The following is a 24052-nucleotide window of genomic DNA, read 5'->3' as shown; positions in this document are numbered from 1 at the left end:
GGCGGATGTCAATCTGTCCGTGACGGGGTGGCCCCGCCCCCCAGCGGGGCTGAGGGAGGGTCGTTGTCATGGCGGGGTCTGGAGCCGCCCTCGTCCCTCACACCGGGCCGCGATTCAGGGCTCCGAGAGGGGTTCACAGAACCAGTTTGGTGGGAAAAGACCTCCGCCATCATCCCGAGTCCCACCTGTCAGCCAACACTACCGTGGCACCAAGTGCCATGCCCGGTGTTTCCTCAAACACCTTCAGGGACTCCATCACCTCCCTGGGTAGCCCGTTCCGATGTCTAATCACCAAATCCAATGTGTAATCACCCTTTCTGTGAAGAAGCTGATCCCAAAGTGCGAGCCAAGCCTCCCCCGGTGTAGTTTGGCGCTGGTGGGGGTCTGCCCTCCCTGCTCCTTGCGGGACGCGGTGCCTGCAGCCGCTTGCCCGGGAAGATGCACCAAGGAGTTCGCTCGCAAAAAAAAAACCAAAACGTTGGTTCGGAGAAACCTTCCTGGTTCCTACAACTCTGCCCTGGGTTGATTTCCCGTGGTGTGAATGGAAGTGTTCAAGACCAGCTTGGGCAGGTTTTGGAGCAGCTGGTTTAGCGGAAGGTGTCCCTGTCCATGGGACGGGGTGGAATAAGGTGATGTTTAATGTCCCTTTGAACCCAAACCATTCTGTGATTCTGTTAACAGCCTGTTAGTGCATCTCACCAGGAGGCACCTTCTGGGATCAAACATTCAGGAATATTGCTGCCTGCCCTTTACCAGGGGCTGCTGCTGTCCCTTGTACACCAGCAGTGGAGTACAGCATTCTGTGATTCACGGGGAACCAAACCTCCCATTGCTCGTGCGTGTGAAATATTCATGGAAGGGATGGGACTGTGAAGCGCAGTAATGAGGACAGTGCAATAACAGCAAGGATTTGGCAGACAAATTGACTTTTATTGAGGCTCCAGCAATTACACCTGGAGCAGCAGAAGTAGAGCAAATCCGTGGGTTGTAATGGGGTGAAGAGACCTAGAAAGCAGAAATACAGAAAAGGAAACAGGGCAGGCAGGGAAGGGCAGGTTTGTGCCTGTCCTTACGTAACAGAGGAGTTTGCTGCCGGTGACAGAAGTGCACTGTGGGATTACAGGGGCAGAGCTGAGTGAAAAACAGGGAAAGGAAAAAACCTACCGCCCTTAAATTAAACACACCATTCAGAAGGAGGGTGAGGAGCTGCAGCTCGGAGAAGACAGCGAGTGAGGTGTGAGGTCGGACGGCAAACAACCTCTCTGAGCCTGGGGACGGGCACACAAGGAAAGCAGAGAGCCACGTGAGTGCAGGTGGCTGTGTCAGACGTCACTGGGAAGTGGGAAAAGTCCCAGCACTGTGTCCAGGGAACTTCCTGCAACATCAGGGCAAAAGTGAGAACTGGATGGCAGCAAAACGGGACTCGGCCATCAGGGAGACAGGGATGGAACTGAGGGTGGATGTTTCTGTTTGGAGTGAGCAGCAGGAAAATGTTGACAGCTGGTGATGAAGAAGGATTTGCGATACACGAAAAAATTCTTTCCTGTGAGGGTGGGGAGGCCCTGGCACAGGGTGCCCAGAGAAGCTGTGGCTGCCACATCCCTGGAAGTGCCAAGGCCAGTTTGGATGGGGCTTGGAGCAACCTGGGATAGTGGAAGGGGCTTGGAACAAGATGAGCTGTAAGGCCCCTTCCAACCCAGTGCATTCTGTGATTCTGTATTATTTTGTGCCACCTCATGCAGTTCCCTGTGCTGTATGCCATCCTCCACCTTCTCTCCCTCTCTTTAGAGCTCCCTGACTTTCCTGGCTGTGAGATGTATCAGCATCTATCAAAGCAGTGTTTTGAAATAGTTTCTCATATGCTGCTGTGGGAAATTATTCACTTATTGATACAGAATGAGGTTTTTTGGCAGATGCAGGCCAGGAGGAGATGGTCAGTGAACCATGAGCCTCTTTCCTCTGCAGGGTCCGTGCTTTGAACTGGAGGTAGAGGTGACAACAGGCTCTTTGTAATTTCATCCTGTCACTTTGAATCACACGGGGATCCTTATCAGCAGATCCTTTTTACAGACAACACACAGCACATTACCCTCAATGGCATTTCCTTTTCAAAACAGCATTCTTGTGCTTTGATCAACGTGTAAAGGACAGATGAGAGTTGGGTGCAGTCTGATTTGATCTACCAGCCTGGGATATGGGAAAAAGGAAGGTATTTGCATAATACATCGCTCTGGTTTCATGAGTCAGGGGCTGGTGTAGTCCACAAACATTCTAGATATAGAAGTGGTAATATTTATGGAGGCAACCTTGAAACCAGATTAGAGAGACACATAATCCCAGTAGGTTTCACATACTGAAGTCACCAAATTTACACCGAACAAAAGGTTCAGTTGCTTTGCACAGTGTGCTAGTGACCAGCAGCCAGTAAAAGTGTGTGTAAAAGTCTCAGTTTTGAGGAAAGGTGCCATCTAAAACCAGCTGGGACTTGAATTTGGTTCACCTCTAGTTCACAGCCCTGGCCTGGTTTTGGAAGAGCTGTTAACCTGAGCTCTGCAAGTTCTCCTTGTGTTCTGTATAAATAAGCCTTGGGAATCCTTAGCTCAACCCCCTCCAAGAGGCATTTACTTCTCCTTCCCCTGCAGGTGTGTCAGCTCCTGCCACATGTCCAGCGACAAGGGGCCCTGGAGGTGAAATGCCATGATGGGCATCCTCCAGAGAAGATCAAGAGGGGCAGCACAGCCTGATACAGCACAGCAGAGGGTTTGGACTGCCCCCAAGCAGGGCAGCAGTGATGGCAGGCAGGCAGGAGAACCCAAGAATCTGTAGTTCTCTCTCTCCTGAGGGGATTTTGCCATCCACATAATCTGTGTTAGCATTGGAGTAAGAAAGAAGAGCTGTGAATAGCTCCTGGCTCCCAGTGGGGTGTGCAGGAGTTGTGCCCATGGTCAGTGCTTGGAAACTGGAACAGGGCCATGGGAATCCACGGGAACTCATCCCTGCAGGAAGTTCTCATCCATATATAGCACTTCCTTCCCTGGCAGGAGCTGCATGCAGTGCCATTCTCCCATGGCACTGCTGGAGAGGAATTGGGAGCAGTGGGCAGAGGGGTCAGGGCTGCCGAGGAGATCCTCTCTCACATCCTGTGTGCTGAGGGACATGGCACCTGTCTGGCAAACATCTCCACACCTCTTTTGCTGTGTTGAAGTAGGAAGTTAGAAACCGAAGTGAGAGTTCTGATCCTCTCTGAACAGGGCTGGGAGGAACCTTGGGCCATTGCTTGGGCTGGCTCCTGCCCCAAAGCAGGATCAACACTATTAAACACTTTCCATACAGGAGCATGTCTACTGGTTTTCCTTTTTAAATTTTTTTTAAGTCCTCAGATTTAAAAGTGGAGAGTCTTTACTCTCCTTAAACAACATTTTCTAGGATTTAACTATTTTCAACCCTAGAAGATGTCCCTGAATTGTCCTTGTTACAGTGTTGAGCTGCTAACATTTTGTTTTAGCCCCTATCGGGAAAAGAAATGTATTCCTTTTCTGTTTGTGGCAGCCTTTTATGTATTTGGAAATGGTTATCATGTCCACAGCCTTACAGCCCAGCAGAGACCTTCCCCAGACTAAACACGGATGGGTCCTGCAGTCCTACAAAGCCAGACCCTGGGCTGTTCCCGAATCCCCACCAGAGTCTCTCCACCAGGCCTCACCTTTCTCAAAGCATGACACCTGTGGATGTGTATGTGCCCCAATGGGATGTTTGCCTTTTCCACAGCGGCGTCACCAATTGATTCTTTGATCCATTCTACACCAGATCTTTATCTGTAAAAGGCCTGCCTAGCCAGCAGGTTCCTATCTCACATTGTCATGGATCATATCACATTTGTCTGGGTGGACTTGCACCCTACATATTGCCAATCCTTTTTCCATTTTGTTGAGGTCATTTTGACTTTGAATTCTGGCCTCCAGAGTGCTCACGGCTCTTCCCAGACAGGTCCCATTTGCCAAAGACATAAGCATAACTTTTATTCCTGGATTTGGCTCATTAATTTACGAGTGCTTTGCAGGACCAGGGCCCAGGTGGGGTGGGAGAATCACAGGGTCATTATGGTTGGGAAAGACCTCCAAGATCACCAAGTTCAACCAGAGACCCAGCAGAACTCACCATGAAAGTGTCCCCAAGTGCCACATCTGCATGGTTCTTGAACATTTCCAGGAACCGTGATTATTCTACCACATCTCTGGGTACTCTGTTCCAATGCCTGACCACCCTTCGGGTGAAGAAATTTTTCCTAATATTGAACCTACCCAGCCAAACCTAGGAAAAAAATTAGGCTATTTCCTCTTGCCCTATCTCTTGTTACATGGGGGAAAAAGGCTGACCCTCACCTGGCCATAACCTCCTTTCAGGTGTAGAGTAATAAAGCTCCCGCTGAGCTGAGCCTCCTTTTCTTCAGGCTGACCCCCCCCACCCCGAGACCCTTCCCCAGCTCCGTTCCCTTCTCTGCACACACTCCAGCCCCTCAATGTCTTTCTTGTCGTGAGGGGCCCAAAACAGAACCCAGTTTTCGAGGTGTGACCTCACCAGTGCTCAGCACACGGGGACGGTCACTGCCCTGGTCCTGATGGCCACATTATTGCTGATCCAAGCCAGGATGCCCTTGGCCTTCTTGGCCAGCATGGGCGACAAATAATGGAGGGGCACCGTGGTGTGGTGGGATGTCCAGCGCTCTCCGGGATGAAGCGGAGTGGCCGCAGAGACGAAGGGAGCCGCTGTGGGGGCACTGCGGGTGCGGGGGCAGCGCGGGGTCCGGCGCGGCCGCAGCGCCTTTGTCCGCGGGCGGGAGGGCGGAGGGGCGGCGGCGCGGTGCGGGCCCATGTGGCCGCAGTGCCGCCCGCCGGCGGGCTGGGCCGGAGCATGTGCAGCTGCGGCAGCACCTGGCAAGGAGCCGCAGCGCCGGGGATGTGAACCAGGCGGGGAGGAAGGCCCTTGACTCATCAGATAAATCCAGCCCCGCACGGCTGAGCGAAGGCGGAGGAGGCGCGGCGGTGAGCCGGGGAGGATGGCGGGGGACAGCGAGCAGCGGCTGGAGGAGCAGGGGCAGCCCAGCGGCGGGGAGCCCTTCCTCATCGGGGTCAGCGGCGGCACGGCCAGCGGCAAGGTGCGGGGGTCGGCGGGGGAGCTCCGCGGGGCGGCCCCCACGCCGGGCGCGGCGGCCACATGGCAGCGCGGCGGGTCCGAGCGGCCGCCCCGCCACGTGCGCTGCTCCGCGGCCGGGCCGCGGGCTCGGGGCTGCCGATGGAGCCGGGCGGGCTCGCTGGCTGCCCGCAGAAGGATGATCCGGCGGCGGAGGGAGCGCGGCCGCCGAGGCCTCTGCCCGCGCGGCGGAGGGAGCCCCGCGGACACGTGGAGGGGATTGCGGGGTGGGTGCGGGATTTACTCGCTCCTTGTTTCTCTGCCGGGACCTTGTGTCCCTCTATGGCATGGGGCAGAGCCGGGGACTGCGCGGAGCAAGGGTGGCCCCAGCTCGGCCGGGGCAGAGGCGGCATCTCCCTCTCTCCCTCCTCCCTCCCTCCCCTCCAGGATCTTTCCTGTGGCTGTAGTCAGCGCTTCCCCCGTCCCCTTCACCTGCACCGACCCCAGGCGCTGCCCGCCCCGCAGGGCACCTCGGGGGCGATGCAGTTTTTTAATTTCCACCCCCGCCGCCCGCAATGGTGTCGGTCGTGCAGGGGGGGGTATCGTTCTCTGCCCAACTTTAGGGTAGCAGGAGCGGGGATTCTGCAGCAAATGCTGACTCACAGCGGCAGAACGACCTCCTGGCTGCTGTGCCGGGAGGGGCTGGCCCTTGGCAGCGGCAGGTGGGAGCGGAGCGGGGCGAGGGCTGCGGGGACGGGGCATCGCCCGCCGGGGCAATGCGGGTGTTCCCGGCAGGCTGCTGCACCCAAACTGCAGCGCACGGCAGCCTTACAGCTTCTCAGCGTCTTATTTTCCTTGTTTCATGCAGTGTGTCCCTCTGAATTTGTTTAACCTCGCTAGGTCACTTTCTTTCTTAATAGGAAAAGAAAATAGCTTTTTTTTTTTTTTTCTCCTTCTTATTTAAGAGCAGTAAAAGCAGCTCCACGGCTCATCGGTACTCATATGCAGGGCAGCACATTCTACCTGTATTTTGGAAAGGATTAATAGATTTGCAAATAGCTATACCTGTGAAATATTTCTTGCGGAGGAAACTGAATGTGGGCTGGCACAGGAGAAGGATGAGCCTTAGATCTCCGGGTTGATCCCTGTTTGGAGGGGGATTTCTCCTTCTCCTGAAGGCATAACCCATTTGCTGTACCTCAGCCCTCCGTTTTAAGCATGTGTCTCTGAGCACCCTATTGATTCTTGGACTGCTGTTGCTACTGCAAGGGGGAAAAAAATCTAGCTGTAACAGGGGAGGGATGGTGAGAGAGGATGCAATCTCCTCCGGTGGGAACCAAAGCTGGATTGTTCTTGCAGCACAGCTCCTGGTGACTCAAACACGCTGGGTTTGTCTGTTCTCTGATGCGTGGGTCTGCCTCTCTGTAGTTGTCCCAATAACATCGTGTCTGGCGCTGCTGAACTGTTATGTCTCTGAACACTGTGTCTCAGGCCCACAAGGTAAAAGCAGTGATTACAGTACAATGCACCACAGTGGTGCTCAACTTCAAAGTGAAAACGCTCAAGAGCAGCAGGCTGCCTTAGGAAAAAAATAGGGAAATGGTCCTTTCTAGCAAGGGAGATGTACTAACTGGCTTTTCCTGTCTCTCAGCTTTGATTTTCCCCCCTCCAGTGACTGCTGAAAACCTCTGTGCAGTGTTGCCTGTTGAAGAGAGTCCAGCAGATTACTACAAAGTTGGTGGGAAAAGGCCACAAGAAATATGCTGGCAAAAAACCCCAAGCAACAGAAAAATCTCAGGACTCAGGACTTGTGCCCACAGCCCCTCAGATCCCATTTGGTGTGGCTGCAAGGCAGGGATGTGGGGGCTGTCCCTCACCTGACTGGTGACAGTGGCCTGTGCCGGGTGCTGCAGCACACTCTGGGAAAGCAGTGGTGGGGCTGCTGAGTTTTGCTTAGCTAAGGGCTTGCCTGCAGCCAAAATCCAGCCCAGGGGCTGCCTGCTGATGTGCTGGCTCTGGGTGAAAAGTGAGTGCTAGCAGGGGAGTGAAGCAGGCACCTTTCCCAGTGGGAAAGTGACAAATCCATCCGACTGGCCTCGACACCAATTGGGGGTTGTTGTCGCAACACGCCCCTTTGGCAGCACACCAGCCCAAAGATAAGGGAGGGAATTTGCCTTCCAAGGCCCCCCACAGCTCCTCCCACTGCTGCTTATGGGTCTGACATGGGGACAACAGGCTCCACACTCCCCTCCATCCCGCTTGGTGCACCAGCAGGGTCAGGCTGTGGAAGGATGGGATTGTGTTTTGTAGCTGGCCACGACTTGTGTGCTGTGGTGCCCTGGGGAAGCTGGTGTTGGAAGCAGCCAGCCTTCCCAAAAAGCTGGGATTGTTTGGATAGTGTTCCTTAAATCTATGAGAACTCAAATTCAAAGGCTGAGTGAGCAAAAGAGGCTTGAGCAACTTTGTCCACTCAAATAGGAGTAGAACCCTGAGTGCTTTCCTGGTTTTTGGCTCTGGGAAGAAAGCTGGACTGTGCTGGGAGCAAAACTGGGGAGCCATAGAGGTCCTGAGCAGTCTGGGATGCTGCAGCCCCTGTGAGGGCAGTGCAAGCTGCACAGTGGCTGCTCTGAGTCAGCTCAGCTGGGACAGGCTCTTGACAAACAAAGAGCTGTCCCCTGAAACCCAAGCACTGTGCAGTCTGGACAAGGCATGCTGTGCTTTCTTGGGGTGGAGATGACTTGGCATTAAGACCCCCATCCTTCCAAACATGAAGAGGACTGTAACTGCCTCCTTCCCTCAGAGCGATTCCCAAGGCTTGTTGCCACATTTTCCTTCACCCTCTCTGTTCTCAAGTGTTCTGCTAGAGTTCTTGTTCCCTCTTACACCCATGGCCTTTGTGCTAGCAGCTCCTTCCCTTGCTCCTGCAAGACATTCCTGACTACCAAGGACTCTGCAGCACACAAGGCAGGCAGCCAGGCTGCAGGCTGGAGGAAAGTTCAGCAAACTGACTGCTGAGATGAGCTGGGAGCTGCTGGGACACCTCCTTAAGCTCTTTGTGTCCTCACTTCAGCTTAGCTGCTGGGACCTTGCAGCTCTGCCAGCAGGGCCTGGAGCAGCTTGCTCCCAGCAGCAGCATCTGGTGCTGGGGTGGCTGCAGGGGTGGGGAGAGCTCTTGGAGCTCAGGCTGAAGCATTAATTGTCCCCACGTGAAGCAAAGTGCTGATTGCTGCCTTCCAACAGGAGCTTGTGAGGAAAGACAGATTGCTTTGGTTGGCTGCTCGTTGCTCAAATGGTAGTGAGGGCTGAGAATGTGTGCCACTGCAGCCCTGTAGTTACATCATTTGGGTCTTGAGTTAACACATCCAGTTCCCAGTGTCTGTTTGAACATGCAGCCTCAGAGTTTCCAGCCTGCAGAGCACCAAGATTACAGCCTGTGATCAGCCAGGTGTGCTCTTCACTGGCTCCACCAGGCACTTTGAACACTGGCAAGGCTGGCTGAGGCTCCAAGAGTGAGCCAGCCAGGAGGCTGGAACTGCCCAGCCAGGGTGGGACAGCAGTGTTGGCCCCCAGGGAAGGAGTGCTCAGAGCTGCGTGGGGCAGTTCCATCTCCCATGGAACCTCTTCTGTGACAGAGCTCAGCCCAGCAAGGGCTGAGGTCCCCCACAGCAGCCTGGGGGTCACTGCCACAATGTCACCACCTGGATGGCTGGCAAAGAATCCCAGGGGAGATCCGGGAATGACTCCCCCGTGGGAGGGGGACTAACAGGAATTGCAGCAGCCCTGTGCCGGTTCAGCACCATTTCCTGGTGACGTTGGTTTGTGGCTGGCAGGAGCCCTGCATCACAAGGTCTGACTAGTTAAACACTGGTGTCAACGTGTGCTAGAGACTCATCAAACTTTCTAGTAGAACGTTGTTGTGTGCCAGCCCTGATCAGACTGATCCACAGGACGTTTTGATGGGTCAGCCCTTTCCTGTTACTGATGGAATATGTGCTCATTATGGAGCCTGCTTACCACAGTCCCGTGGGCTCAGCCGGCTCTGGGCTATGGAGTTTGCAGCAGGGGCTCGAGAAAAATATCCTGTGCCTAAAAGCAGAGGATTGGGAGGGATTGTGTTAGAGGGTTTGTTTTCCTCCCTGCATGTAATCTGTGTTTAGAGCCTCTGTGTGTGCCTGTTTATGCTCCAGCCCGGGATTGCTGATCACATGCACAGTGTCCCAGGGTGAGTGAATAGAAACCTGGCTGTCCCCCTCCTGCTCTGGTTGGCCTGTGCCTCACAAAGGGAAAGGCAGGATGGTGAACCTGCCTGGGAATGCTCTGGGTAGAGGCCCAGGTTTTTGGTTCAAGAATACTAAGTTTCCAGTCCTGCTGTTGCCACGTGTGTGTGCTCCCATTAGGACTGGAAAGGGTGGCGTGGGTCATGAGCTGGCTGTCTGCAGTCACAGCATTTGATAGATGCTCTGGGACCCTTCCCAATTTGCTGTCTGTTCTGTGTGTCATCGCAGTCCAAGCACTTCCTGGTACTTTATAATTACCATAACCTTCAGGAAGAGACCAACATCTGTAACTCGTGTGCTTCAGGAGATAAGGGCAGCTGTAGAGGACAGCAGAGAAATTAAACAAATAATTACAGTGGTTCCTTATGTTTGATCTGAGGGAAAATCCTCTCAGAGCACAAAACTGGAGACTGTTTTATCCACAGAGGTGTGATGAGGACACCCCAACCAGGCTGCTGCAGCTGCAGAGCCATCGCCAGCTCCTGCCAAGCCAGCTCACAATCGGATCCTGCAGGAAGGGCGTTATGGCACTGATGTCCCTGGAGATAACCTCTGGGCTCCTCTCCCTGGTGGGATGGGACTGCTGCAGTCAGTCCTGGCTCCTGGTTGTGCTGTGGGCCAAGGGCACTGCTCTGTTGGGGAGGACTGTCCTCATGAGCAGCAGCCTGCAGTGGTGGCAGGAGGCTGTGCCTCGCTTTCCACGCTTTTGGCACAACTCTTTTCCTCCTCCTGAGGGATCTGGCAGCTTCAGTGTTTCTTTAGGGGTGCAATCACTTGATCTGGCTAAGTCACTTTTGCTGGGTGTCTCATCTAGAGTCCCTGGGAAAGTGGGAGCTCCTCCCTGCAGCTGGAATGGGACCTTGAACATCCCTCTGCAGTGCCGGGTTCCTTGGGGATGGACAGATTGCTCTCAGCATGTGGCTTATAGCATATCCACCTGCACAAGGCTTAGGAGCTCCTGCTAGCCCAGAACAGGCCTTGCCCTCCTGGGACTGGAGGCATCAGCTGTGTCCTGGCGCCTTCTCATGGTGGTTTCTGCTGGGTGACAGTGGCACTGTCCATCAGCTTTCCCCTTAATACCTATTGGAAGTTGTAATTCAGTGATCAGAGCTACCCAGGAGGGATTGTGGGATAATCTGCATAATAATGTCAGGGAATTACTCAGCTCCTGAAGAATATCTGAGCAGCTGGCTATAGGCCACAAGTGAATGTGAATTAAATGTATAATTAATATATTCCAAATAGATTTTAGAGGTAGGCCTTCAAACACCCATCTGTTGAGTTTCTTTCCCTGAGTACCACCTCTCTCCTTTTGGGAAAATATGTTGAATTTCTTCTCCAGGTGCCCTCTGCATCTTCCCTTCCTGTCAGAATAAAGCTGTACTTCTTCCTTGAACACTGGCTGTTTGTGTGCTTGGTTCAGGGGAGGAGTCCTGCAAGGGGAGCTGCAGCTGCCTCTGCTCAGGAATAACCTCTTGGAGCTCTCGCTCGCCTGGTGCTGTGCTGATACCTTCCTCTCCACGAGCTCTGCGGTGTGGGCTGCTTTGCACAGCTTTCCCAGGGAGCAGCTCGAGCACAAAGCCTGGGGGAGTGCAGCTCCAGGGGTTTGCTCCAACCTGGAGCCGAGTTCCCCTCGCTGCAGGGTGTGGGAAGTCATGACCCATGGCAGGAGCCAGGGTCCCTCCCTGCCCGCCTGCTTGGAAAGTCCTGCTTCAGTTCCATGTGGCTACCATGGGAAAGGTCTGCTTGGCAACCACAGAGGCTCAGATGCTGCTGGGGCCTGGCTATATTTAGTTTTAACCAAGTTCTGGAGGAGGGGAAGCTCTCTCCTTTTGCTTGAGAAAGCATCCTGTTGCTGGGAGTTGGCTGCGGCTGAATCACCGCAGCATTGGCTTTGGCTCGTGGCAAGGTGTGCATGGGTGAGGTGGGTATGGAAAGGGGCTGAGCAGAGGCAAGAAGCTCTGGCATAGCTCTCATATTCCTGCAGATGAGTTGTGTCACGTAAGGCATGGCTAGTGATGGGCTTCAAATCCTCCAGCTTGTGTACTGGGATCAAGGCACCTTTCTCAAGGCATCCTCTGCACTCCTGGGCTTCTTGGAGAAGAAACAATTGTCTTCTTCGCTGGGAGAAGAAGCTAGGAATGAAAAGAAGGAATCTGAGCCCGGGCTGCCCCTTCAAGTGGCTGCTAAGTGCCTGTTGTCAGCATGTGTCCCCTGCATCCAGACTGGTGCACACCGGCACAGGACTTTGGAGTCGTGCTCTGTTCTTGCTCTTACTGGGCATCTGTGGGTCTCCCCAAAACCTGGCTGTTCTCATTTCCAGTTATTGATGGATCTTTTCACAGGCACACATGTATGCTGTGCTGCTTTGGGAGAAGAGGGTTTAATCAGGGAATATGTCATTTATTTGGGGGGACATTTCCCAAGGCTGGGAGTTTCTGTTCCCGTTGTGTAGGGGAGTTTCCAAGCTGTGTGTTTCTGGTTTTTCTTCCTCCTTAACAGTGGGTGTTTATCAACCAAGGGAAAAAACTGCATGTCCAGCTGTAGGAGTTGTTCAGATTGGCTTCAGGGACTGCCCCTCATGAGACATTGTTGTTCCTACCACAAATTATAGTGAAAAAAGGAAAAACCCTCTCTTGGACCTCGCTGAGGTTCATGGCCCTACTAAGGAAAGCTGAACACAGCCCTGGAGTGGACTGAGGCAAGCTGAACATGCCCTGTCCCCCACTGTCCCTGTGTCCTGCAGCACCTAATGCAAGTGCAATATGTGAGCAGTGCCTGGCCAACACTGCAGACCAAGGTGACAAGTGTTCCTCTTCCCAGAGCCAGGAGGTGACATCCCTGCTCACCCAGACAGTATGGCATGCTGAAACTGAGCTCAGTCCTGAGAGCAGGTTGTCCTTAGGGTTGTCTTTCTCCAAGCTCTCCTGGAGCTCTCCTGAGCCCACCAGGAAAAAGGGAAGGGTCCACTGTGTCTGCCAGGTTGCTTTTTCTAAGAGTCACCATCTGCCCCTGAGCCCAGGATGGCAAATGCAGCTGGGATACAAGCTGTTCCTTGTCTGGAACCTGGAGGGTGGACATGTTCCTGTCTCCAGTTGCTTTGGGGTACTTTCTCCTTGGGCTTTTCTCACTATCAGGTGTCTCAAATTATGAGGTATGAAGCTTGAGGGTGACTTTCAGAGCTGGTGGAGGCTCTTCTCCACCTTCCAGAATCCATAGACCAGAGATTAGTGTGCACAAGGCAGAAGGAAGACTGGCACCATTTGTCTGTTGCTCTCAAATGATTTTATTGCCAGTACACATGCTGAGGTCCAAGGGGAGAGAGTGAATGCAAATGCATATGTTGCTTTCACTGATTCAAAGGAAAGGAGTCCTGCACCTTCCCCTGGGCTGGCAAAAGCAGTTTGTGGTGCAGATCCACATGGAACCTGTGGCTTTGTCTGGGTGGCTGTGCTGAAAGGTAGTTTATTCCTGATGGCAGAAGGCCTGGGAAGTTTGGTGTCCTGCGCAGCTGTAGCCAAGGCTGAGCCCTGCTGCGCTGTGTCCTGTAGCTGCATGGGCAGGCAGTGGTGTCTGGGGGAGTGAGTGGGCAGGAAAGGTGGAAGAGAGGCACTGAACACACCCCAGTTTTGCAAAACCTATGGGATGCAGCTGGACAAACAGTAGGGCTGAGGCAGGCCAGAGAAGGATTTGGGGAGTGGGAAAACAGAGCAAAGGGAGAGCAGGCTCTGGCTTTGTCTGCGTGTGTGCAAGGGCAAGTGACTGGCACAGACTTGCAGGGCTTTGTTCTGGGTGGGAGCAGCTTGCTGCAGGGCAGGGCTGCCAGCCTGGCTTGGGAAGCATGACCTGCCTGCTGTGAGAGGCAGGAGAAGAAGGTGGGATGCTCAGCAGACCCCATCCCTGACCCATAACCCAAACTGGTGCCCAGAGCTGCCCGGACTGCTGTGGGTCAGCTGGAGCCGGTTCTCTCTGCAGCAGAGCTGTGAGCGAGCCTCTCCAACCAGGCTGGGGATGACTCACAGCCCATGGCCACAGCCAAGGCAGGTCAGCCTGGCCTGGAGGGAAGAGATGGTCTCTGGAGAGGGGAATGCTGTCAAATCTTCCAGCTTCTCAGGCAAACAGCCTTCCCTCTGCCTGCCTGCTGGGGTGACCTCCTCTGCCAGGCATGTGTTTTCCTCCCTGCTCCCTCTCACCAGTGCTGCCTTCAGCTCTGCAGCTGGAAGTTGCCAGCCAGGTATGGAGCAGATGGTTGAGCCATCCTGTAGGCAGGAGCATGGAAAGAGCTGCAGGCAGGCAGGCTGGGGCAAGCACGCTGCTCTTTGCAAGGCACAGGGTTCAGCAGAACACTTGTGGTGACCAGGGCCAGGAGCAGCTCAGCTGGGCACCTGCAGCCAGTGTGATTCCTTGAGTGGGAGCAGCTCCCTGTGGCACCAGCAGCTGCTTTGCCCCCGGCAGTGGATGGCATGGGGCAGGAGCAGAGCGCTCCCCAGCCAGCCTGGCCTTGGCTCTCAGTGGCTGGGGCAGTGCTGGCTGCCAGGCAGAGATGCAGTCCCCACCACGGGCTCCCATGACTAAGGAGAAGGGACTGCAGCAGGCTGTGGGATCTGTCCCCCGAGCTGTGCTCTGGGTCGTGTCGCAGTGGCGGCCGCTGCCCTGGTGCCAGCGGAGCCGGTGCCAGCCGCCCTGTCCCAGCCTGCTCCGTGTGGAGTGCGAGGTGCCCGCTCCCTGTGCCAGCAGCCAGGGCCACGTGGCTCCTCAGCCGCTGACTCCGCAGTGCCCTGAGCCTCCCGTGCCAACAGGCACCAGGATGTGCTGGCTCCTCCCAGCCCTGGCAGCTGTGGCACAGATCTCTGATAAAGTCCCACGGGCTGTGCCTTCCCATCCTGGGCTTTGTTTGCTTTCCCTCTGAGGAGTCTCTCATGCTGTGGTGGGGTTTCTGGGTTGGAGCAGAGCTGGGGCAGCCAAGACTGCTTTCTCGAGGAGAAAGTGCCCCACGGGGAGCTGCCTGGCAGGCTGGAGTGCCTGGGGCCCCACGGCATGTGGCTGAACCCAGGCAGGAGCCAACTATTTTTCTGCTGCCACTTGTGCCCAGAATAGGAACTGTGGGCAGGCTATAGGGGTGGAGGAGAGGTTGGCAGGCAGCAAACTTGGTGCTGCTGTCACACTAAAGAGTACCATGGTGATGCCTCTGGAGCACTTCTCCCTCAGTGGCTTCGGGAAAACCACAGACTCTTGGCTGGAGGTGCAGCAAGCAGGCAGGGATGTTACCTGGGGACATCCTCCCTGTGCTGCTAAGATGTAACTTGCTGCTGATGTGCTTCCTTTGCTATTCTTTTCCCAGTCCTCAGTGTGCTCCAAGATTGTCCAGCTGCTGGGCCAGAACGAGGTAGACTATCGCCAGAAGCAGGTGGTGATCGTGAGCCAAGACAGCTTCTACCGGGTCCTCACCTCGGAGCAGAAATCCAAAGCACTCAAAGGCCAGTTCAATTTTGACCACCCAGGTGAGTGGAGAGCAGCACTGGGGCTCTGCCATGCACTGTGGGATCCTCAGCTGCAGCAGCAAAGAGCCTGCATGGACACTGGGGCTCTGAATCCTCGTGGGACAGGAGTGGGTGGCTTAGTTAAGCTCTTGTGGAACAGCGTGGCTGGCACCACATGTGTGTCATCCCGTCCATTTCCCTTGGGAAAGAAAAGGGGTGGAGTGTTTGGGATGAGAAAGAGCAGGTTATAAACCCTCAAACTCCTTAAGACCGTTGTCTTCCTGCAAAAACGTCCCCCAGTTTGAACAAGGTTTTCATAGAATTGTAGAATCATTGAATAGTTTGGGTTAGAGGGGACCTTAAAGGTCATCTCGTTCCAATACCCTTCACCTAGAGCAGGCAGCAAAGGAACAGATTGGTTTTGGTGCAGCTGAGTCAGGCCCATAGAGATCTGGCCTGGCAGTGTCCCTGGAGCCAGCAGCTCCATGTCCCTCCTTCAAGGAGGGAACCAGCTGTGCAGCTGCTCTGCAAACCTTTCCACCGAGGGGCCCTGCCCTGTTACTACAACAGGGGCTCTTTGAACCATCTCTGTGGAAATTCCAGAGCTGCTGTCCCTTGGTCCCCACGAGGACAATGGCCAGAGGCAGCGAGCACTGAGCAAACAGAGCCCTGTCTGTGTGGCAGCTCCGTGCTGGAACACTGCTGCAGTCTCTCTCCGAGGGCTGGAGCCCTGGAGGAGATGCCTTCCTGTGCCTGGGCTGGCAGCACTGCTGTACAAGGACGGTATTGATCTCTGCAGGCCACATCCCAGGCTGGTGCAGAGCCACAGAGCCCCGTGGCTCTGGCACAGCTGGGCCTTGCCTTGTCCCTGGGGAGGTGCAGGGTTTTCCTCCCGAGTCTGTGCGTCTGTCTGTCCCCAGCATGAGGTGCCAGCAGCTCTGGCTTGGGCAAAGCTCAGCATCTGGTGGGTGGGAGAGGTTGCAAAGCTGCCTTGGTAACGTTTCCTCTCTCCTCAGATGCCTTTGACAACGAGCTGATCGTGAAAACGCTCAAAGAGATCACAGAAGGGAAGACGGTCCAGATTCCTGTCTATGACTTTGTCTCCCACTCCAGGTCTAACAGCTGCTCCTGCCTTGCTGTGCCTCTGCTAACGTCCTGTGGCAGCCCTGCCCTCTCCAAAGTCCTGCCCTCTGCTTGGGTGCCTAACCTGCTAGCACAGAGTTTCCATCCTAACTCCTCCAGCCCCGGGTTAGAGCATCCCAGGCAGATCCAGGCACAGGCTGAGGGTCTGGAAAGCTGTGTGGCCAGCCAGCAACATCCAGGCATCAGTGCTGGGGGGGTTAATAATCTCCCTTCTCTTCCCCTGTCCACACCTCCTGTCCTCATAAACTCAGTGTTTGCAGCTTTAACAAGCACTCCAGCCTCAAACACCCTGGCAGTGGCAGGAAAGGAGGAGGACAACAATTCTTGCTGCTGTAACACTCCCCTTGCCTGCATTCAGCTCGTTTTTGCATGCCCATGTTGGTCGTGGACAGTGTGGCTCAGCTGTGTTTCCCACAAAAGCTCTGCGCTGTCAGGGAAGTGCCACCTGCTCCCCAGGGAAGCAGAGCTGGCCGTGCAGGTTCCTGTGCATAGACTTTCCTGGGCTTTCTGGCTTGGCACGTAACCCTTGTGAGCAGCAGCTGGCCGAGGTAGGGGGAGAAGGGCTGGCGTGCTTCCTGCTTTGCTGTTTATCCTTCCAGGAAGCGTACGTATGCCTTGGATTCCCTCCACGGCGGTGGGGTAGGTGTGCCCTCTCCTCTCCTGCCCCCCTGGTGCAGCAGTGGTGTCCCAGGGTTGGAGCAGTGCTTAGGAGCACCGCTGTTCCCCCCCACCTCTCTTTGTGTCGCCCAGCCTCCCCCGGCAGGGTTTGACTGTGCTTCCCTGTGCCAGGAAAGAGGAGACGGTGACGGTGTACCCTGCCGACGTGGTGCTCTTCGAGGGCATCCTGGCCTTCTACAGCCAGGAGGTGCGGGACCTCTTCCGCATGAAACTCTTCGTGGACACGGACGCCGACACCCGGCTGTCCCGCAGAGGTGAGCAGGGACAGAAATCCCCCTGACTGCTCGGGCAGCTGGGCACACAGGCAGTGACAGTGAGCAGAGCTGGAGCTGGCACAAAGCTCTGAAGAGCTGAGGAGCTTTTCCTGCGCTGTGCAGAGTGTCACTAGGGCAGCTTGTGGCTCGCTCTGTGTCTCTTGGGATTCAGCGGGATTTTTGCTGCCTTGGCTGGGATTCCTCCTTTGATGACTGCTGAGTGTGCCGTGTCCTCGCGTGGCCTGGTGGCACCAGCCCAGTGCCAGCAGCTGAGCAGCAGCTGCTGCCAGTCAGCAGATGCCAGCAGGGAAGGGAGCAGTGGGCAAGGCAGAGCATCTGGACAGTTCAGTCAGAAGGCAGAGCCTGACAGATCCGCTCAGGACCTGGGCTGTGGGTGCGCTCTGAGGATGGCATTTGGGCCGTGGTGCTGCACATGGGGAGTCTGGTTGTGTGTGCAACCCAGTGTGGAGCCTCTGTGTGGTACCTGGCATTGGGGTGATGGTTTGGGGGCAGAGAGCCCTAGAAACCAGAGTGTCCCTCTCCAGGACTCCCCATATCCTGCTGGCTTGGCTGTGGGTTGCCAGCTGACATGGGAAGAGACACCCACGCTGCAGGGCCTGCATGACTTGAGCTGTCCTTTGTTTCTAAGCATCCTTGAAGGGTGGGATCACTGATGCAGCACCTCCTGGGTGACTAAAAAACCACCTGGGGACTCTTGGGGCAGAATTCACTTCTGTCTGAACTATTCCTACCCCTGCCTGGCTGTGGCAGGCTCCACAGGGTGCCTGGGGATGCAGAAGATGACTTAAGAGGCGCAGTCCCTTCCAGAGCTCTGCGCTGTGACGAGGGGAGCGCGTCTCAGTGCGTCACTCTGGGACTGTTGTGTGCATGGGACTGTTCCACTCTGCAGTGGAGCTGGTCTGGCCTGCCCTCCTGCTGTCAGACACACGCAGAGCCTCCTCAGCTGCTGGGATGTCATCAGCACCGATGAACATCTCCTCTTCACCAATCCCTCTTGACCCTGCCCACTGTTCTTGCATGACTCACCCAGGGAGGTGACAGCACAGTCAGTTGCAGGGAGATGTATTAGCGGGTCACAGATATGCAGGGTCCCAAAATGTGAGCCCTAATCCCTTAAAATGCTGTGCAGGAGCTCGGGGCCACACCCAGCCACAGGCTAGGACACTGTGGTGGTGACAGTGACCCCAGCCAGCAACTGAGCCCCACACAGCTCCCTGCTCAACCTCCTCTGGTGGGAGAGAATCAGAAGGGTAAGAGTGAGAAAACTTGTGGGCTGAGACAAAGACAATTTAACAAGTAAAGCAAAAGCCACAAGGCAAGCAAAGGAGGAATTTGTCACCACTTTGCTGTGGGCAGGCAGGTGGTCAGCCATGCCCAGGAAAGCAGGGCACCGTTGTGTGTGATGGTTATGTGGGAAGACAAATGCCATCACTTTGAACGTCTCCTCTCACCTTCCTCCTCCTTTCCCCAGCTTTATATCATCATGTGGGATACCCTTTGGGTCAGTCAGGGTCAGCTGTCCCAGCTGTGTCCCCTCCCCCGCTGGTGGGGTGGGGTGAGGAGCAGCAAAGGCCTTGGATCTGTGTGAGCAGTGCTCAGCAATAACAAAAACATCCCTCTGTTATCTTCACTGTTTTCAGCACAAATCCAAAACACAGCCTCACACCAGCCACTGTGAAGAAAATTAACTCTATCCCAACCAAAACCAGCCTATTCTCTACCCCTTGTTCCAAACCACTTCAGTCATGCTCAGGTCCCACACTCTCCAGTCTATTCTCATTCCCCACCTTTGGTGTATCACACATCTATCAATCCCCTATTTTATAGAACACGCCTGTAACAGATCTGAGTGTCCACTGAGTTAATTTAGTCCCTGACTTTGGGCTCCATCTGTCCTAGTGGTCATTCAGGACAGAAGAAGGTGGTGTGTAGTGTGGAGTTATGGGGCCACTGCTGTGCTCGCACTGCTCAAGTAAGGCTTGTACTGTTCCCACCCACCATCAATCACTTGCAAAAGGGCAGCTTTGCTGATGGAGGTGCTGCTGTCTCCTAGTTACTGCAGCTCATTGTTCTCCTGGTAGGAATCTGGCCATTTCCCTGCCATCAGCAGTTGGTAGGACCACTGCAGCATCAAATCTGTTCACTGTATGTCTGCCTGTCATTTCTGGGAAAGGAGAGCCTCTGTGAGAGGTGCCAAAGGTATAATCATGTCCCTGGAACGTAGCTGGAGGCAGTTCATTGCAAAAGTTGGGATCTTGTGTTGTGATGTGGCCCTGAGTCATCTTTCTGTCCCAGAAGCCCTAAAGGGTTGCAGCGATTGGGTTTTCAGCTGGGCAGCAGCAGGAGGTGAGGTTGCTGGAAGTGCAGCTGACAGCTCAGTTAATCAGTAGTGCTGGGGTTCAGTGTGTGCAGCTCACACTGTGCCCATCTCAGCACCTGTCCCCAGCAGTTCTGCTAGCAGAGTGCAAGGGACAAGGTCTGCCAGGTACCTCAGACAGGGATCCATGGGGCTCAGGGACCTCATTCTGGCTAAGCTCCCTCACTGCCCTGTCCTTGGCCACTTTCCCTAAAAAAGAAACCAGGTCCAGTGTCACGTGCATGTTTTGGGTCCAGTTTGAGTTTGGACCTGCTGGCTTCAGAGAGGTGCCAATCTGTCCTTGGGATATTTGCCTGCCCTGCCAGCAATCCCTCAGGACAGGGTGTGTGGTTTTACCTGGGCTGTTGGGATCTGCTGCTTTAGGGCCAGGTACACAGGGCAAATGTTTGACCTGTGTTTGTGTGTGGGGTGATTGTCCTGCTGTGGTGTGCCCTGGGAAGAGGCAGGAGAGCTTTGCCCTGTCAGGACCAGCCCCTGCCCAGCTTACAGACCTCCTGCACCCCAACAAATAAGGTGTGGGACCTGGGAAACAAAAGTGTTGTATTTTCCTTGCCTCTTTTTCTGTGTTGTTCAAGCTGGGGCTCGCTCCTGCTCTCTGAAGAAGCTGCTCCTGGTTCCTGGAGCAGGCAGGGAGCTGGCACCCATCCTGTGCCAGCCCTTTCCCCCCTCACTTCCCCCTGCAGGGCTGTGAAAGGCCACGCTGTGAAGCTGCTGGCCAAGGGCAAACAGAGCCATGGGGCCAGTGCCAGAGCAGCGGTGTCCTGGCCCCAGAGCACACAGGCAGTGGCTGCCCAGCAGGTCAGGCAGGCTGGCAGGGCAGTGCTGTGCCTTGGCTCTGCCTGGGACACGAGGGAAGGCTCATTCCAAAGCCAGTGCCAGGCATTCACATGCTGGGGGAAAGCCAGCAGCCCCCTGGGGACAGCCAAGAGCTGTCTGCTCAGCCACAGGGCTGCTTTGGCTCTTTCTGAGATTGAATTCCTGTTGAACTGGGCCACTTGTCCACGCTGAAGTGGCTGCAGACTGGAGATGGCACTGGCCCAAACAGGGTGGAAGGCCTGAGTGGCAGAACAAGCAGGAGGCCAGTTTGCTCTCCTGCCTTTGGGCTTCCTCCTGAGCTGACCCATTAACCTCTGGTTCTCCTGCTAGCTGGGGACAGCACAAGGAGCCCGGCAGAGCTGTGCAGGTAGGTGAGTTTTACTCTCCCCACCTCTGCAGATTTGAGTTAAACTGTGCCTTAATGTGTGTGTGTGTGGCTGAACCCCACTGATTTTCTATTCTTTGGGCACCTCTGCACTGGGATGGCAGAGAATGCCCAGGCAGGCAGGACAGAGTGACAGGAGGGAGGCAAAGCCTGAGCCTGGGAACACTCAGGACTCGGCTGGCACTGGTTACAGCTGGAATGTGCATGCAGAGCTGAAAAGAGGGGGGAAGGCCAAGAAAAGCCTTTGGCCAGGTCAGCCAGCCCTTGGCTCCCAGGAAAGCTTGGAAGCAGGTTAAAAGCATGGAGCTGGGCTGGGATGTGCTCAGACACATGGACAGCAGCTTGCAGGAACAGAGATCTCCGGCAAAATATCCAAAGAACCAAAGGCTGTACTTATTGAAGGGAAAGGGGGTGGAGAGAGTTGTGCCTCAGCTCCTGACTGTGCCTTCCACCTTCCCCTCAGTGCTACGAGACATCAGTGAGCGAGGCAGGGACCTGGAGCAGATCCTGTCTCAGTACATCACCTTTGTCAAGCCTGCCTTCGAGGAGTTCTGCCTGCCGGTGAGTCAGGGGAATGGCAGCCATGAGAGTGTGGGAACAGGAGCACTTTGTGCCCAGAGCTCACATCAGCCCCCCTGTGCCTTCCTCCCTCTCTGCAGGCTCTGGCCAGGGCAGGGTGTGATGGGGGGACTATTTATATAGCCACTGCCTTCCTGGTGAGATCACCCTTCTCTTTGGGAAGGCAGCATGGCCAGAGGAATCCCTCCCTGTGCAAGGGCTGGCAAACCACTGGGCAGCTCAGCCTGGCACGGAAGATCCTTGGCTGTATTTAGCTGGGGAATGGGAGGTCGCTGCCCCCAGGCAGTGTTTGCTGTGTGTGCCTCCTCTTTTGGGCTCTCCTGCCTGCCCTTTTCACCCTGCAGTGCTGCTTGGGAGAGCAGGGGAGCTTCTTCCTTCTGTCTGTGCAGTGGGATGTGGCCTTGCAGGTTGCATTTCCTGGCTGGTGAGTGGCCAGGGGGACAAGGCCTGCCTGGAGAAAGGAAGTTCTTTTGGGAGCTGGTAACAGAGGCAAGGCTCCCTGGCAGACAGGGACCGTGTGGGGGAATTTACTGCAGTCCTGCAGACTTGCATGGAAATAGCATGTTTGCAGGATCAGCCATTGTACACCTTTCCTGGCTCTCATGGAGAGCAGCCTGTGCCTTGCTTTTCAAGGCTTTTCAAACAGATGTGGATTTTTATTTTTTTATTCTATGAGGATTTTTTTTTTTTTTCTGGAGGAAGTGAGCTAGCAGAGTCCTGAAACCTGGCCAGCACCACAGGCAGGAATTAAACTGTGCTCCCACCTTAGGAGCATCCCTATGCCTGTCTATCTGCTCAGCTCTGCCCCTTGCCTTAAGAGGGGGTGATTCTGTGCTACAAGATCTTTTCCTGGCTCTTGCACAGCTCCCTTTTTTCAGTCTCACTCAGCTGTGGCTCTGGGAACCAATTCCAAAGCCCAGAAAAGCTTTTCCTGAGAGGCAGGTCCAGCTTGCGAGGCTCCTGTTTGTGCAAGTTCCCAGCAAGAGAAATCCACAGTTTTTCAGAGCAGCAGATGCTGCATCAGGCTCTTCTGATGAAGAGTCTGTAGGAGAATGAAGTGTGAAACGAGGAGGGCACAGAACTGCCTTGTTTCTACCCACAGCTTTGCAATGGTCTGCTCCCACTTCCAACCTGGTGTTAGCTCAATTGCAGAGCAACTGCAGGCTCAGCACCCACTGTTGCTGTTTGACTCCTAAAGAAGCTCTGAGCCAAGTGGTCCAGTACTGAAATGGTCCAGCATATCTGGTGCTTTTTGATATGTCTGGAAGCACTTGGAGGTGCCAGGTGACACCCATCACCCCAGCTGGCTTGGTGGGGCTTGGCTGTCAGCTGTAAAACTGCCACAAACAGGGAGGAGACTGAGACTGGCACCTGCAGGGGAAACTAGGTCAGGACTGGAGTCCTGAATCACACCTTTGCAAGTGATGTGGTAGAGAATTCTCCCCCTTTCCCAGGCAGATCTCGTGGCTGTGCCCAGGCACGCCAGCTCGTGCTCTTGGAGCAAGTCTGGAGTGGATTCAGGGGAATGGTGTTCCCAAGAGCATCAGCTGCTGGAGTCCTGTGATTATGAGGTTTCATAATTGCAGGTTTTGTTCAGGGTGCCTCTTACTGGCTTCTCTATGAGCTCATGAAGATGGAGTCAGGGCACAAAGCATGGCCCTTGAAACGCAGAGCAGAACACAAATAAGAGCATCCAAAATCAGCAATGACATATCTCCCAGTGGGTCTGGGGAGGGCAAGGATCTGCCCCAGGGAGCAGGGACAATGCCCCAGCTCGCTGTCTCTCCACTTTTTCCCTATAACAAAGTGCTCTCTCTCCTCCCAGACCAAGAAATACGCTGACGTGATCATTCCCAGAGGAGCAGATAACGAAGGTGAGCACCCAGGCCCTGCTGCTCTGCCCTGGCAGCCAGCTTTGGGCTGTTGCTGTTGCAGTGGAGTTAGGCTGGAGCTGGCAGGACCTGCCCCAGACGGGACTCAGGCCACTGCCACCCAAGAGAGTGCTGCTACCACAGGTGTGCCAAGATGAGCCTGTTCCCTTTGCTCCTGCTTGGAGCATTATTGACTGGGGGTTTGTGTTCCTGTAGTACCTCCAGGCCAGCTCTTGGTTCATCCCACACAAAAGGCAATGTGCAGCTGGGTCAGCCAGGTTGGAATCAGCCTGACCACTCTGGCTGGGGTCAGTCAGTGTGACCACTCTGGCTGGGGTCAGGCTGGGCGTCCTGGCTGGGGTCAGAGTGACCACTCTGGCTGGGGTCAGCCTGAGTGTCCTGGCTGGGGTCAGCCTGGGCATCCTGGCTGCAATCAACCTGACCAACCTGGCTGGATTCAGCCTAACTATCCTGGCTTGAGGGACAGAGGGATCAGTCCAGCAGGGGGACAGGAGGTGACAGCAATGGGAAGAGACACAAGGGCACAGTACTACCTTGGCTCTGCTTGACTTTTGCAGTCATCCTAACACCCTCTCTCCCCCTTTTGCTCACAGTGGCCATAAACCTGATAGTGCAGCACATCCAGGACATTCTTAACGGAGGACTCAGCAAACGCCAGAGCAACGGGTACCTGAATGGCTACACTCCCCCGCGCCAGCGGCAGCCCTCAGAGTCCAGCAGCCGGCCCCACTGACCCGGGCAGAGCGTGAGGCCCCCACGGCCCCTCTGTACATACTGTCCACTCGTTCCCCCCTTATCTATTTAAGAAACCAGACGGAGACAATGCCTTTAATTTTGTATGTTGGAGTTGCCGAACGAGAAGCAGCCGGTGGCTCGGGAGCCTGGACCACCCTCAGCTCCCGGCCTTGCTCAATAACTCCTGCAGCACGGAACCGGCTATAAATCTCTATAAATATAGAATTGCTCTATTTTTGCGTAAATGCAGAATAATGTAAAATTACTTGCCGTAAGGTATTTGCC

At 55.0% G+C, this 24052-nt stretch overlaps 1 protein-coding gene across 1 annotated transcript; it reads left to right on the top strand.

Annotated features, from left to right (window-relative positions):
- Positions 1-4923: 4923 nt before the first annotated feature.
- UCK2 (uridine-cytidine kinase 2) lies at positions 4924-24000 on the top strand. Its single transcript, XM_041420178.1, has 7 exons — positions 4924-5155; positions 14749-14908; positions 15904-16000; positions 16820-16962; positions 21025-21122; positions 22966-23014; positions 23626-24000. Exons 1-7 carry the CDS (start codon positions 5057-5059, stop codon positions 23763-23765), a joined length of 786 nt encoding a protein of 261 aa, XP_041276112.1. The 5' UTR covers positions 4924-5056; the 3' UTR covers positions 23766-24000.
- The last annotated feature ends 52 nt before the right edge of the window (positions 24001-24052 follow it).

The sequence above is a fragment of the Onychostruthus taczanowskii genome, unplaced genomic scaffold (assembly GCF_017590055.1).
Source record: "Onychostruthus taczanowskii isolate IOZ18803 unplaced genomic scaffold, ASM1759005v1 scaffold63, whole genome shotgun sequence".
Taxonomy (NCBI): Eukaryota; Metazoa; Chordata; class Aves; order Passeriformes; family Passeridae; genus Onychostruthus; species Onychostruthus taczanowskii.
The sequence above is the reverse complement of the archived record's forward strand: the minus strand, read 5'-3'. Positions and strand labels throughout refer to the sequence as shown.